Consider the following 15,443-nt stretch of genomic DNA (forward strand, 5'->3'; position numbering starts at 1 on the left):
TACCCAACACTTATTTGTACATTTTTACAAAAGTTCTGTGTACGGCAGAACATGAAAAGGTCGAATAAATGTACAAACGAACACTATAAACATCAAACTAGAGAAACGAGAAAGTGTTTTGCTCGAAGATGTAATTAATTTAAGAACATATAGACGGAAAAAACGTTATGCATCTACCTTTAACCTTTAGCTAATAATACCCACTTACCAGCTAAACGCCAAAAGAACTGATATGTAATGTAGGCTATCGCGTTTTCTGTTAAAACAGACTATACCCCAGAAGACACACGGCAATTAAAAGTAGGTTTCCAATTTTACATAGAACCCGTTCTCTTCTTATTGAAGCATTTGTTTTCAGATCAAGTAAATGGCTTTTGTTCGCCGTTCTTCCGGCGTTTTATAAATCAGTGACGTTTTGAAAGAAGGCTGATTGGAAGTGTTTTATTCAGCGCAAGTTAATTTGCAGACCATTTTCACGTCTTTTAATTTCTTTTTCTCTCCGCACAACGGCAAATGGATTTTTTTTTTCTTTTTACAACTTTAACACTTGGAAGAGAAAACATAGTCAACATAAGCCCTAAGTTTCTTGAAGAATATTGTGCACGGACGAGAAATGGCGATAGATTAATGCTTTGTTTTAATAGCCTGGAGTTCGCATGAAGTAAACATTTATTATACAGCCTTGGCATTAAGCGAAACTGGAGGTTAGTTTTCAAGGTTTTCACCAAGTTCGCACAGCTCATTTTGAGCCTCGACCTCATTTTGATCGGTGACGTCACAAGCACTCAATCCCACGCTCGGTTAGAATTTAGGAAACGAATAATTTCATCCCCAGAGCCCGCTTTTGTTTTGGTCAGCATCAGGAACGCAGACTCTGGTCTTTTCCAATTCGGAAAGCCCGCGATTTAACGGACTTCTATTCAAATCTGATTGGCTGACACTGAATCACAACTGAGTACGCTACGCATGATCAAGAAATCGGATCGCCTTATTATGCTGACCAAAAGAAAAGCGGCCGAGGGGACGTTCTTGGTTTTGATGAATAAAATGAATTATTTTGTAAAAAAAGATTTTGTGTTATTGCTCGAAACATCAACTAATTATTACTTATCGATGACTGTTTCCGACTTGCTAATTGTTTTCGCCTAAAAACAATAGTAAAACGAATTCTTGAAAAAACGTTTAAAAAATAAGCTAAAAAAAGGGGGGGACATTTTGGTAGTTTTTTTTAAAAAAATAAAAAAAATTTTTTGGGGGGGGGGGGGGAGTTAGTATTTCCCCCCAAAAAGGGAGGATATTTCTACCAAACTTCCATTATAAGTTATTACATAAAACACAAACAGCAGACACGTTCAACCATGCTTTACTTTTATTGATAACTCCAACACAAGCACAAAACGTTTTCATGCTTTTGACAATAGACAAGAATGATGCAATCTTTGCATTGCAAACATTACTTACTGTACAACAATGGTGGTTGCAGTACAATAACTTGACTAGTTTCCGTTTCTGCTGTCACAAAGAACCTCTAAAGCGTTCAAAGCCTTAAGAAAAACGAGAATACTTGGCAGAAACAAAGAATAAGAGTAGAAAGGAATGATTAATGCAGTACCTAGGCCTTGCAAGACGTCTTCATGTCACTAATTGAAATTCCAAATTGTGTCTTGATGTTTAAGCCAATCACAAACGGAAAGGCTTATCACTAGAAAATGGCAATAACGTCTTGAGGTTTTTTAAAATCCACGCAAGGCCTCGGTTAGTTTATAGCAGAACAAGAAATAGCTAAAATAAGATCTCATCAACAGTGGCTAAAACATATTAACTCGCTAATCAAGAAACATACACTATTTTTATGTTTTCACATTTAACTATGTTTAGACCTTTCATCTCAAACGTAGCGTGTTACTACAGTTGTATTGTCAGCTGTGGGCTCCAAGGTCATCCATAACCCCCCAAAATGTCTCCTTTTCAGCTATGCTCCCTCAGTCATCTAAGAGGGAATTTTTAAGCCAAAATCTTTCATTTGACATTTTCGACTTTCGTCAACTTCATCAAATGGAAATCATATGTCAGAAATGATTGGCGATTTCGAATCAGCATTTCACCCTTCCAAAATTCGACCAGGCAAAATAAAAGTTTCATTTATTCCACAAAAGTGAAACTTGTGCAACATTACTTGTTTAACAACTAAGCTCAAAGTCATTTCTCAAAATTGACCAAAATGTTTCGTTACAATATAAATACATTTCCATCCAGCAGAAATGTATAGCAGTCTTACTAAGGACTAAAAAGGTTCATTTAATACCTAAACTTAAAAAAAAACAGTAACAATAAATTAATTTATGTAAATCAGCAAGACAGTTCAGCCGAGTGTAGTTGACAGTTTGTATATACTCCACATCAGTAAAGTGCTGTCAACCGGCAGCTTGTTACACTAGTGTAATTAACCAAATGTTGGTTATGTTGCACTAGTGAAACACGCCGATTATATAAAATGTTTTCTTATCACAAATCTGTCACTAAAAATATATCTGATATTTTATGTTAGTACTACTTCAATCTAAACCAATTTAAAATACTTTAAATGTAAACTACTAAAAAAGAATTACAGTACACAAAATACTGAACTGCACTCTAATTTAATTTATTGTTACAATTCTTAAAGACGTCTTTGTACAGTGCAACCTTAAAAAGAATTCAGGTAAAATGAACCTCTGAATGTAAGTGATCAAATATTGAGAAAATGAACACTTCTTCATAAATGACAATGGATAACGACTGTTTTAACGCTGAGCATTTTTGAGGTTGCACCATATTCAGTCGTATTACTTCAATAAATAATTCCCTGATTTCTATAGGATAATAACTCAGACTATAAAACAAAATGCAATATTAATGGAGCAATCCAACATTTGCTAATTTGCGCAAAAAAACAGCAAGAGTATTAATTTTCACAATGTAGTGTACGTAATAACCTTACAAAGGCAATCTTATGAGTAATATAAAGGGAAAAAGAAATCGCTCAAAACTACCATGCATACTATGTAAACATCAAACCAAAAGGCCTTGAAACTATAACTACATAATGCTAATGAGGCCCTTAAATTAGTGAATGCACTGAAAAAAAATCCTTTTTGTGAATATATAACCAAAAGGAACTTCACACACCAGTGAGAATTTCAACTAGGAATAATCTTGGTCCAGCGAATTAGAATTCTGTTTAGACATTTCATAATACAAGACAATACACCTTTTCTTGTGAAATGACCCTGAATTTAACATCTTTTAAGTCTTGCAATTTGTATGTACTGTTTAGCATATTTTTTTTGAGATGTTTATTCTTCTTTCAGGTTGACTACAAAAAAGAAGCAGTTTCGCAGTGGACCAAGAATAATAAAAAATTATTGTGAAGCTCTGTAAAAAGTGTTTGGTTATTTTATATTTCCTTTTGGAACACGAACAATACTTCACATATATACACCAAAACATTAATAAGTCAATAATTTTCTTTTCTATGTTTTAACCGGAAGATTTGATCGGGGCTGAATAACTCCTTCCCCTTCACCCCGCCAAAAAAAACATTAAAAATATATTTGTCGACAATATTGATTAAAAATAATTCTTTAGTAAAAATGCTATGCATCAGCAAATTTTATAAAAGCTAGATGCTTTTTCATGCTTTTCCTATCCAATAATGTATGTTATAACAAGTGTGTTGATTGGTTGTTTAACCTGGTATATAAACTACTTTTTACACTCGGCACACTGTTTATGATAATACATGTACATATTTATGTAAAAAATTATATTGGGTTATTTACCATCTAACTGTTTTCAAGACGATTTGTGAAACTTTGCTTAATTTAAGCCAGTCGCTCATGATAAACAAAATTCTCGAAAACAAAGAAACATCAATAATACTATGTAATGCGTTCCCACATGGAAACTACATCAATGTTAAAAACATAATTTTATGCAATATTTTAATAACATTATTAAATACCTATGGCTGTCCTGTCTTGCTGATTCAGTTTAATTTGTTGTTCTAAACATTCATTAAATCATCTACACATTACATGGAAGTCAGTTATTATGAAATACCAATGTGTAATTCCAGATAATATCCATACCCACCCCATGGAAGGTCATTGAAAAAACCGAGGCAGAGGGGGAGACGAGAAAGTTTCCAAGGGGTGGGGGGTGGGGACTTCAAACCAAAAAACCTTGAACAACATAATGATCACCTACTGTGACCCTGTCGCACATTTATTTTACCTGACAAGTCAGATATCTCATAAAATCCTTAGGAGATCTAAGTGCCAGCACTTATCTCCTGTTTCCATAGTGATTAGGATGATGGGATGGTGGTCCATCGCAGGTTATCCCCCAGCATTGTTACGTAACAATTTACCGGTACCCATTTATACTCCTGGGTGAAGAGGGGCATGGTGAAAGTTAAGTGTCTTGCCTGAGGGCATGATGGTACAACATTCAGGGACCTTGGGGACTTACAGTACAACAAATTAACCCTTGGATGTTCAAGGTGGGGATTGGGGGCATAGGTTTTTTTCATTTCTCCCTCTTAAGCATTTTGATGTAAGTGTTTGTCTATGGCACTTGACATTGGCTTGGCAACCAAGTTTCAACATGCAAGTTTACCACAAAGTTTTTAGCTACAATTCTTTGTTTGTGGTATTTTTCAAGTTTTCTTCAATAACTCTGTAGTTGTGTGCTCCATACTAAAGGAACAATGATTTCAATGATTCTTATAACAAGGGAAATGCAAGGGAGGGGAGGGGTGGGGAAAATCTGCACCCCATCCTTACATGGTTTCTGTGGGTATTAGTTTGCATGTATGTCCAAGGGCTAATGAGAAATAAAACTGTCATCAAACTTTTAGAATATTTGTGTTGAAGCAATTACACTGAAACTTTTAGTCTATCAAATTTTCTTTGGGTTTAAACTGAAGAACTCAGAGGCGAGTGAAAAATAAAATGAGTGGAAAATGTCTTAATTAAGATAACTTGGGGCATTCTTGGTTGAGAAAGAAAAAGTTAGGAGATTTCAAGAGTTGGGTGCCAAACTTGTAACTGTCTTTTGATGTGACAGAAGTATAGTCAATCATGCAATTACAACGATACCCAACAGTGCTCTGGAATGTAAACTGACATACTTAGCAGAACTTTCAATCCAGTGACGTATAGTATATGAAAACTCTGCCAGAGAAGTAGAAGGTCTGGATAAACGTATATATCGACTAGAAGAAGTTTTTCACCACAAGTTTGATTTTCTTACGACACACAGGGCATTTCTTTTTACCTTCCTTTAGTCTCTCTGCACACCCAATGCAACAAACTTGATGGCCTGTTCGTCCATGCACAATACTTGCATTTCGAGGTTGTGTCAAGCAAATGACACACAAGTCTGGAGTAAAAGCCGATGCAGAGTGTTTATTTTCAGAATGTTGTGTTACAGTCTGTTCAGTGCTTTCAGCACTTAATGCTTGTCTTGTCTCAGGTTGTTGCTTGAGTGTCGATAAATCAAATGATGATGAGCAAGGATTTTCAATAGTTGGCGCAACAGCAAGCGATGATGATTTTTGAAGCAATGGTGACGTAGGCGTGTCTGTGACTCTCGACAAATCCATAGCAGGTTCTGAAGCCATTCTACAGAAAAAAATATGGACAAATTAGTTCCTGATTTCTGCATACTTCCACTTACTTTTCATTCATCATCATCATGATCATCATCATCGTCATCATCATCATCATCATCATCATCAGCATCATTATAATCATCAGAACTTTTCCATTTACTTGTTGGGTAAATTTAGTCAACCTTACTGAAGTTTTGAAACAAGACCTAAGTTGAAACATTTTGTTACCACAAGCACATTTGGTTTTAACATAAAAAAAGCAGGCTACACATATTGACTTTCAGCTGGTGCAAGTTTGTAGGGACATTACCTTCCATATGCATGTTTTACACATTGCAACAGGTTTCTTATGTAATTTTACCCACCATCTCACATTTAAGATACTTCTTCTTGGACTTTTAAAAGTTCAAAATAATACTTTTTTCACACACATTATGTTAATTTAGATATTTTGACAATTTTCGTAATTCTCTTTTCCCCTATACTTTATATGTATTTTATAGATATATGTACTTTATATATATATGTACTTTACATATATAGATATATACTCTGATAAGTCTAATTTTGAACTGCAACAACACACTGCTTCCAAATATGTACTACACACCTTTTCAAGTGAGGCAACCACTCATGTCTCTCAGTCCAGCAACGAGCACACTGACGTGACATTGGATGGTTTTTCAGGTTACATTGCGAGCATGCCCACAAGTCATCTTCGTCAATTTCTGAATCTGATTCACCTTCGTACTCATCTCCACCTTCAGCACCGGGATCTTCCTCATCTGAGCTGATTATAACTTCTAGTTGAGATTAAAAAAAAAAAACACGGTGAGTACAGACTTGTTTTAAAGGCACCAAAAGGGAAATTTACTTTTGTGATAGTACAATGTAAAGATATATTTTGTCTGCTGGTAGTTTTACAGATTTTATTTACTATGTAAAAATCATTGTTGAATGTTTAAGACACAATTTTTCTTTTCCACCTTTCACTCTTCAGCTCCCTGTAGACATTGTTCCTCAGACACGTCATAAATTTGTAAAGAGAGTTCAGTTTAGAACTCTCTTGGGTATTAAAGAAGTCAGTATAATTATTATTTTTTTTTGCAAGAGAATCCAGATTCCACATTCACTGCTACTATATTGGACAAACATATTGAGACAAACAAATTTCACACACTTGTCATAAATGTCTTGACTTAAAGGCACGTAAAACATATTTTACCCCCCCCCCCTTTCCCTCTGCTCAATGTTGATTCATGGGGTTTACAATTCATCCAGCTTTGTTTTCACAACCCGACAACATTGAAAATGGGGCTGGGGGGGGGGGGGTTTGAAATGATGAGCTGCGGTAACCAAATTAGTGGAAACTAGCCAAGTGTCCCAACAGCTTTGTGCACAAGTGTACTTGTCACTTACCTTCATCTTCGTCATCATCTTCATCCTCATCCTCCTCAGCTTCCTCGCTATCAGAATCAGGCGGCTCATATTCCACAGTTTCTAATAAAAAAAAAACCAAGCAGACAAATGCATCAATAAACCAAACAATCTTTCAATCAAAAATTGTGTTGTTGGCTTCTTGCCTGCCAAAATCACCCTCAGCTGGTACTAGTCTAGGTATTACAAAGCTCTTTCCACTTTAAACTCCATGAGGGAAGATTAGAGTATGACAAAAATGTGAATAGTAGAAATGCAAATAGTATGTCATTCTTTTCAACACATACTACACAAATTAAGTAGATTATGCCTGCAGTTTCACACTTTTCACGTTTTTTCATTCTCACCTCAAGATCACACGAAGTGACTTACTTACCATTAAGAAAAAACAGGTCATCTTCCGAGTCTGTTACAATAGCAGTCACAGCAGATTCATATCCTTTGACAATGTACACTGTGCTTGATGGCTCAGACAGTTCACTCTCGCTCTCTGACGCTCTTGCCGATGTGAACCCAATGCACCATGGGATCTGCCGAGCAGGACTGTAGCTGCCTTTTACACCTAAAACATCTGTATAATTAATTAAAATAACAACACTTAATGCCACACTTCCACTTAACAGATTGATTTCAATAAGCTTAAAACAAAATTAACCAAAGAAAGCCAGACACATTTTTGTTGCGGTTGTCTGCCATTTCATACAATAACAGTGGGCACATTCTTGGAATTGCAAAGCGTACCATAAGTGTTGCAAGATGGTGACTTATTTCAACACAAATACCAAGGAATGTGAGTTTGGAGTATTTTGAAAGTTGGATTGGAAAAAAATGAAGGCAATATGTCCAAGGTCAAAACCTGCTAATTAGTTATTTTATACTAGTGTCAAGAACGATGAGGTCAGACATCATTTGGCTTCAATCCTGATTGGGCAGCCCATGAATAGTTGAACAAATCAATTATAAGCTCAACAAACAAACAGTTAAACAAAACAAATACAATCACACTCTAGTGTATTTAGAAAAACACTCAAATGGAATTAAATTATAAGCCATTAACAAGACAGACATTCAAACAATCTGTTTTCACATTTAATTTACTGAGATTTATTTACTAAAGATCAAAGATGAACATTTTATCATATGAGTTGGTTGTTTCGTTTTTTATTTATATTTTTGGATGAGGCTTTAAATTAGGATAACAAAAGTCCAACGTAAACATATTTTACTCTACCTGACAAAGATTCCCTTTTCCGTTTCCTGTAAGGCTTCTTTGGGCTGTTACAAAAACTTCCTGTGTAATTTTGAAATAATACCGTCGCTTGCATCTAAGCCTGAACACGAGCCGCCGAAACATGATCTAATTGGGTATCAAACATGGCATGTTTCGTCATGAAACATTGAAGTTTAGCAGACCGTAACGGCAACTTTCACGCTCAAAATGCTCACCCTAAACACTGAGAACAGGCGAAACTTTGCACCAGAAGTGATTCAAGTGAACCTGCAGATGCATATCGACACAGATCAGGATCAATTTGTTGAAGGAAGTCTTGATATCCAATCTTTCCGCCATTTTGACTGTTTCGAAACCGGAATGTGTTGAAGTTTCGCTTCCGCGCGAAAGTTGCCGTTACGGTCTGCTAAACTTCAAACGATTGATGACCAATCATGCCACGTTTGATACCCAATTAGATCATGTTTCGGCGGCACGTGTTCACGCTTAGATGCAAGCGACGGTAGTATTAACAATATGGTAATTCTCTTTTAGTCACGGAACGGAGACCTTACTAGTTTAACCTAACTTTTGACCAAGCCAAATCCAATACACAGAATAGGCTAGTTTGTTCAGTACTAGAGTAACAATTTTGGAAGAATTTTATTCCATTTCCGATGAAGAATTTTGGGCCTCTTATGGCTTGAAGGTGCAACGTCACGGACAACTCAACTACTTGAAAAAATTCGCAATTTTTTTTCAATTTAGTTGCTCATAATCCGTCTTGATCGTCATCAGTTGAAACCATCCTTGTTTATTTTCAGGTTTTTATTACTCCATTGGTGTTTTCCTACCCTAGAAAACTATTATTATGAGGATTCTTTCAATTTCAAACTAATCAGAAAAATGATTTAAAATACCGTAACATAGCTCCTTTAATTTCAGCATAATTTACTACGCAGGTTCCGATCATGACCAACGCAAAACCTTTTGTTTATGCCGCCACTTTGTTCCTTAAATGATTGTATATTAAGCCAATAAGTCATTAAAATTGTATGTACTTGGGAGTACCGAAATGGGTCAGGAGGCTGAAGTAGACAAGAATACAAGGAGGGGGAGGACCCATTCGAGGACCCATCTGTTGTAAACCACCGTAAGGTGATGCTGGTCTCCTTCCCATCAAAATTCTTGACACTTCAAAACCTAAAATATTATGTGTCCCAAGTGAGCGATCAATCTATTACTATTAACTATAATTAAAACCTTCTATTTAAGGGGTAACAGAAATAATTACCTTGCTCATTGTCAGAACTGTCACACTGCGGAGCAATCAGTATCTCACTGATAAGAGAAATAAGAAGGAAAAAGTTCAACTTTATTACAATTAAAAAATATAATCATGAACCATTTCTAGCTCCCAGTAACAGACTTTCAGAAAGTTGCGAGAATGAAAAAAAAAAAATTTGTATTAATAGCTTAAACACTTGGCCAGAGAGGACACAATCATATTGGTAAGCTTCAGCGTATACAGAATTGTGCGGCCCGATTAGTCAGTCAGACACCTAAATTTGACCACATAACACCTACTTTAAAACGTCTTCACTGGCTTTCGGTATGTTTTAGGATCGAGTACAAAGTGTTGATCCTAACTTTTAAGGCAATTTATGGCGCTGCACCGTCTTATATTTGTAACTTGATCAAGATCAGAGACCAAACAAGATTCAACCTGCGATCGTGCAAGGAACTATTGCTGCAGCCATCAAGGGCAAAGACCAAGAAAACCCTAGGAGACAAATCGTTTCAAGTAGCAGCCCCTGGACTGTGGAATAAATTACCATCAGACATTAGATCGATAAAAAGCTACGATCTTTTTAAACGAACAATTAAGACATACTTGTTCAAGAAAGCATTTGCGTGTTACAGCTAGAGCCTCTTTTTAGCATGACTTCCACGAATTTTAGTTTTAGATTTAGTTTTAATTTTAATCTTGAGTTTTCGATTTTTATACTAGGAACGTTTTTAATTGTATTCTTATATATCTTCATATAATATTCGTAAATTTGTTTTGTTTGTTTGTTTGTTTTCTTCTTTTTAAGTTTTTAAATTAACTTGATGTAGGCGCATTTGATCATATTCATATGCTAATTTGCGCTGAATAAGTATTAAATTATTATTATTATAATAGAGTGGAAATGGGGAAGGGGTGTAGCCAGGGGAGATCATCTGGATAATTTTTTCTACTCCCAGTTACTATGCGTACAAAATGGTTAAAATGGATGAGCCCGCTGGCCTGATAACAAAACTCTTTCTAACTTATTCTCCTATATCTCTGAAAAGTGTCTAGGTTTAGCTTGGAACAGCCCCACAGAAATGATCAAAAGCAATCATTTGATAGGTCAGCTTTAATAGCATTGCAGCTGGTACAACTGAAAACTGGAAGCACTTAACATGAAACAATGTTGGACTCTAAAATGAAAAGGGTTAAATTGATGAACTTATATACAGATTATTTACTTAGTGTTATAAACAGTTCCCTATTGCATTGTGAAATTCTACCCTGTCTCCAATGACCAGGGTCAGAGCATCATTTTGATAACCAACAAAAAACAAAATTAAATAGTAAAGTAAATAAACATAATGAATGGAAGTAAAGTAAATATCACTGATTCTTGACATCCTACTCAATGTTAAATTAAAAGATCAATGAAGAAATGAAAATAAAATTAAATGGCCTTCTACATTAAAATAAATTTAGAACACATGTATAGGAAAATGTGTGCAGGTTGCCGCTTATGATACTGGCAGTGTTCAACAACTTGTTCCACTAGGCATCAGGCAGATGACTATACAGTATATATATAATTACAATGAATCAGTTATGTGGTGGCACGGTTAGAATAAAACATTTTATTTGTCTTCTTTTGATTTGTATACCAGTGTGTTAAATTTACTTAGTCACTACTTCCCGTGACTACTGCTACAGGCTAAGAAAAATCTAAATCTCTGCATTGATCATCTTATGTCAGGTTGTCAGGGTCACAAATGCAGACTAGTAGATTTACATGTGCATGTACAAAGTTTCTAGACAAGTGGATACTGATTAAGGTTGTGGTTGGAGATGTCTGTCCCTGCATTCAATAATCAATCAATCAATAAAATTTATTTAATCGCGAAACTGATGGGGCTGACTAGGTCCCTATCAGTATATGAGGGTGATAAATTTACGAACTGAAGTTACCTGCCCAGCAGCCAATAATCAAGGCTGCAGCCTTAATTATTAGCTACTGGGCTTTCAGATGACTACATGGGCTTAGAGATGTTTACATATATAGGCTTAGATCCCTGTCTCTGCACAGGCCAGCTTTCAAGATTGCAAATGATTTGCCTATATATCCCAGCACGGAAGTACAATATCGAGCAATGCTGAAACCTTATCTTAACCCTGTCTGTCTGAATATATCAGTTTAAAAATTCTCCATTCTTTCTTCACACCGTTTTTGCTATACACCTTGGGAGAATTAATGGTTTGGTCTTTTCGAGGCCCCCTTATACCCACGTGGAATAGGGGAAACTAGATGGAATGTAGGTATGTTAAGTTCAAATTTAAAATGTACATTTTAGGAAGTCCAAATGAGATTACTAGCAATCAACTTTAAATCAACAGATCTTGGTGATCTCAATTTGAAATGCTCTTAGATTCTTAACTATCCCAGTTATGTTTCATGCAGGGTTATAAGCTATTATTGTCTGAAGAATGACATGTAGGTCCTAATATATACCCCTCCCAGATGACCTGTCTCACAAGCCTGTTCAAGTTTGAAAAAACATCTTGCTAAAAGAACAAAACATTTTATCGAGTATCTGTTTCACCGAGGGAACATATTAATAATTATTTGTGTACAACAGTGTCATGCAAAATGTTTTTGCCAGAAACCACAAAAGATCATATGGTATTTTTACGATCAGGAAAAAAAAAACTAATTTAAAGAGCAGAGCCAACATTCAACAAAACATGACCTTGGCAATTCCTAGAAATGTCCACTCTAAAGCAATATATTATGGAAATGAATAGAGACAGAGTTGTACCAGTGACTAGAAAAGAAGGGTAAATCTTGTTGTAAAATCCTACAAAAGCTGCAGATGAGACATTTTTGAATTAAAAGCTTATGTATTTAGGTCTGCATAACTTAGCAACAATCTGTGGTACGCTAATTATTCGTGGGCAGTGAACCAAACCTAAAGGCACTAAAGCTTGTTTTGCCAACCAGTATTCTCTCTGCGGAGCGGTGCAGTTTGTTTGGACATGTTTGAAGGCAGGTCGAGGCTTGTCACAAATCTCAATACCACAGTTTTGCAGTCATCACGAAAGAATGCAATCGAAGTTTGTTTTTGCAAATCGTTCATTACAAACCACATCTTTTTAAGGTTTTCTGGCAGAAAAGTCGATAACAGGGTTTTCACTGAGCTATCTTAGGTCAACAACACCGCATGCAGAATGCAAATAGCACGAGGTCTTGTGCAAAACGCGTAATGAAATTTACACTAGTAAAAAAAATTATAATTCGTACATCGTCTACATGTACGGAAGCTTGTAAGCCAATAATACCGAAATCTTCTGAGATTTATCGCTAAAAGGAATGTTAAGATCGACAAAAAACCAATAATTGGCAACTAGAGAGCCCCGATCGTGTCGCTGTCATGATTAATGTTCCAACAAAAGGGCCAAGAAACAGTTGGAAGGCTCCAAAAACACTCGACAGAAAACTGAGAAGAGCAGAGTTGAACCTTGCCAAGCTTAGCTCTTCCCTGCTAACAATAAACAAAGTGCTTTGTAATCTGATGTAAAAAAGAGGAAAGGAAAAGAGTGATGCCAAGAAATTAGATACGGGTTAGCCTTGAGCGTGGGAAAGCGACCTTTTAACATCTCGACTATGGCGGCATCATTCGACAACTTATGGTATAATCAGGGATTTATTTCATACGCGTGTCGCGTTGAGGAATAAAAATCTTAAATAGACAAGTACAATGAATGTTCTAGACCGAAATACGTTTGTGATAAATCTACCGAAAATGAAAGTCTAGCAACAAGGAATAACTTTCCCTACATGTGACTATATGATCTGTTGTTGTTCATGTATGAATGGCCAAAAAATACAACAGTAAAATCAACATAAGCCTCTCAGATCCTCTGACCTCTGAATTTCTTGTGATGTTATTAAATTTCTTAGCTACAGAGCGGGAAAATTCTCGTTCCATTTTTCTTAATCGTAATTTTCCCAACATTGTCAGAGTCAAATAAAGAACTCCGTCAAGATTTCGATGTGTCCGTACATGTTCAAAAAATATCGCAGCATGTAAACTATTTTTCTTTGGGGTGTTAAACTTAGAAATAGCAAAATAACTCAATTTTAGTCTTGACCATATGAAATGTTAACAGTGGATAAATTTGTAATCACACAGGTAACCATACTTTTGCCATTTTACCATGCGATTTCCAAAATTATATCACACGGTTGTTTATCGGTGCGATAATATTGCAAAACAAATGCATGTTTAATAGCTGACTTACATATTTCAAGCATTTATAGAGTCAATGCACATAAAAAATAGTCCAAACCAAACAGCTTAAAAGCGAAAACGGAAAGCTAGGGTTAACAGGAGCGAATAATTTTGGCATGCGAACAAACTCATTTCATTGAACTGTTCACAGCTTTAAAGGAAGTCGTAGTAAAAATTTCGTGCGCAAAACGCTGACGATACAAATTATTTCGGGCTCGTAAACAATCAACGGCAAAACTATTTGTAAGTATTTATCTCTTACCAAGCTTTCTGTTCCACCAAAGCCCCATCCATTACCATCCACTAGCCCTCCTTTCACTCACTTCAACCCGTCTCGTCACCTCACATGGATTTTCTTGTTCGAGTTTTCGAACCACAGGGTCGAATCCAACTTACGTTTCCGACGTAAAGAGAATTTCACAGTGATCGCAGTCTAATATTCTAATAAAAACACCTCTTTTCGATTGGCAAATTACTTCAGCTTCGCAAGACTGTGCTCATATTTAAATCATGGAAAAATCCACTACAAACAAGGTCGAGAGAGGCGACTGAAGGTCCAAGCGAGGAATATGTAAGTCCTTCAGCGCGCGTTTTGCTCAAACCGTTCGGGTTGAATTTCTCCCAAGTAGCGGAAGTGGTTTGAAGCGATACGCATCTGACCGGAAATAAAGGCTTGTAAAAGTTCATCAACTTGCCCAAGCATGTCCTGATTATCATTGGTTCTTTAAATTTTAATCTCGATGCTAATTGGTTGTTTTTGACAGGTTTCTGTTGTCAAGGTTTCACTTTCGCGCGCTTTTTATCAGCACGCTATCAATGGAAATTTCGCGCGCATGAGTGCCCTCTGTGGCCTTTGACATGGCTGTCGGCACTTTCGGTTTTCTAACCACAGTTGTAGACTCGTGCGGACACGTTATAGTGAAATCTCTTACATAAAACAGAAAATAATAAATTCCGTTAATGGCCTTATCCCTTTCGTTGTTAAAGTTAATAAAAAGGTTCGATACAAAAAATCTAGCCAGCCCAGAACGACTGGTACCGGTTTAGCGCGCGAAAATGGCACACAAAAACGGCGCGAGCTTTAATTAAATGCCTCAAAATCAAAACAAAAATATTAATGAGGGTTTGGCCACCTTCCATGAAAGGGTCATATTGAATGATCTCATCAAAAGGAAAGGCGTCTGAGGCGTACTCGCAGATAAATAGGATAGAGGTTCGTTTTGCAATATCACGTTCTTTTCCCAAGAAACTTAATTGAGAGTCAAGAAATTGCAGAAGGCGCATGCTAAATTTCGTTACTATTTTTGCTATACCCAAATTGTCTCTTGTGTTCGATATATCACATCAACTAGCCTGCGTAGCAGGCGTCTGTGTAGTTTTTAGCGCGCGTAAAAGAGTGCGCGATCACGAGAAGGCCGCGCGAGGAGAAAATCGAGGAGACGCCTGCCCGGAAATTAAACCCCCCGAAATCCGTTTTTTTTCGTTCTCTGAGAGAACGAAAAATATCTCATTGGCTGGAATGGCCACGAGGGAATAACCGGTAAATTTTGATTGGCTCTGAACGTCTCGAGGGATTAATTT

General features: G+C 36.4%; 1 protein-coding gene across 2 annotated transcripts; it reads right to left on the minus strand.

Moving 5' to 3' along the window:
• Positions 1-1,351: 1,351 nt before the first annotated feature.
• Positions 1,352-14,442, minus strand: LOC144642454 (E3 ubiquitin-protein ligase Mdm2-like). Of its 2 annotated transcripts, none has more exons than XM_078501412.1 (7): positions 14,125-14,442; positions 9,598-9,644; positions 8,325-8,384; positions 7,470-7,655; positions 7,076-7,156; positions 6,267-6,459; positions 1,352-5,666 (listed from the first exon to the last, which is right to left on the minus strand). In XM_078501412.1, the coding sequence occupies exons 1-7, from the start codon at positions 14,160-14,162 to the stop codon at positions 5,258-5,260; spliced, it is 1,014 nt and encodes a 337-aa protein (XP_078357538.1). In that variant the 5' UTR covers positions 14,163-14,442; the 3' UTR covers positions 1,352-5,257. The 2 variants fall into 2 exon arrangements, with proteins under 2 accessions (XP_078357538.1, XP_078357537.1); XM_078501411.1 differs by having other exon boundaries at positions 7,470-7,664; positions 14,125-14,427.
• Between the last annotated feature and the right edge of the window lie 1,001 nt (positions 14,443-15,443).

This window comes from Oculina patagonica, chromosome 2, assembly GCF_052425735.1.
Source record: "Oculina patagonica isolate OP01 chromosome 2, crgOcupat, whole genome shotgun sequence".
NCBI lineage: Eukaryota > Metazoa > Cnidaria > Anthozoa > Scleractinia > Oculinidae > Oculina > Oculina patagonica.

Coding starts and splice junctions, on each gene's coding strand:
- LOC144642454 (XM_078501411.1), bottom strand. CDS start 14,162: ATGGTAATGGATGGGGCTTTGGTGGAACAGAAAGCTTG. Junction 9,645..14,124: donor TTGGTGGAACAGAAAGCTTG/GTAAGAGATAAA, acceptor TTCTCTTATCAG/TGAGATACTGATTGCTCCGC. Junction 7,665..8,324: donor GAAAAGGGAATCTTTGTCAG/GTAGAGTAAAAT, acceptor TTAATTATACAG/ATGTTTTAGGTGTAAAAGGC.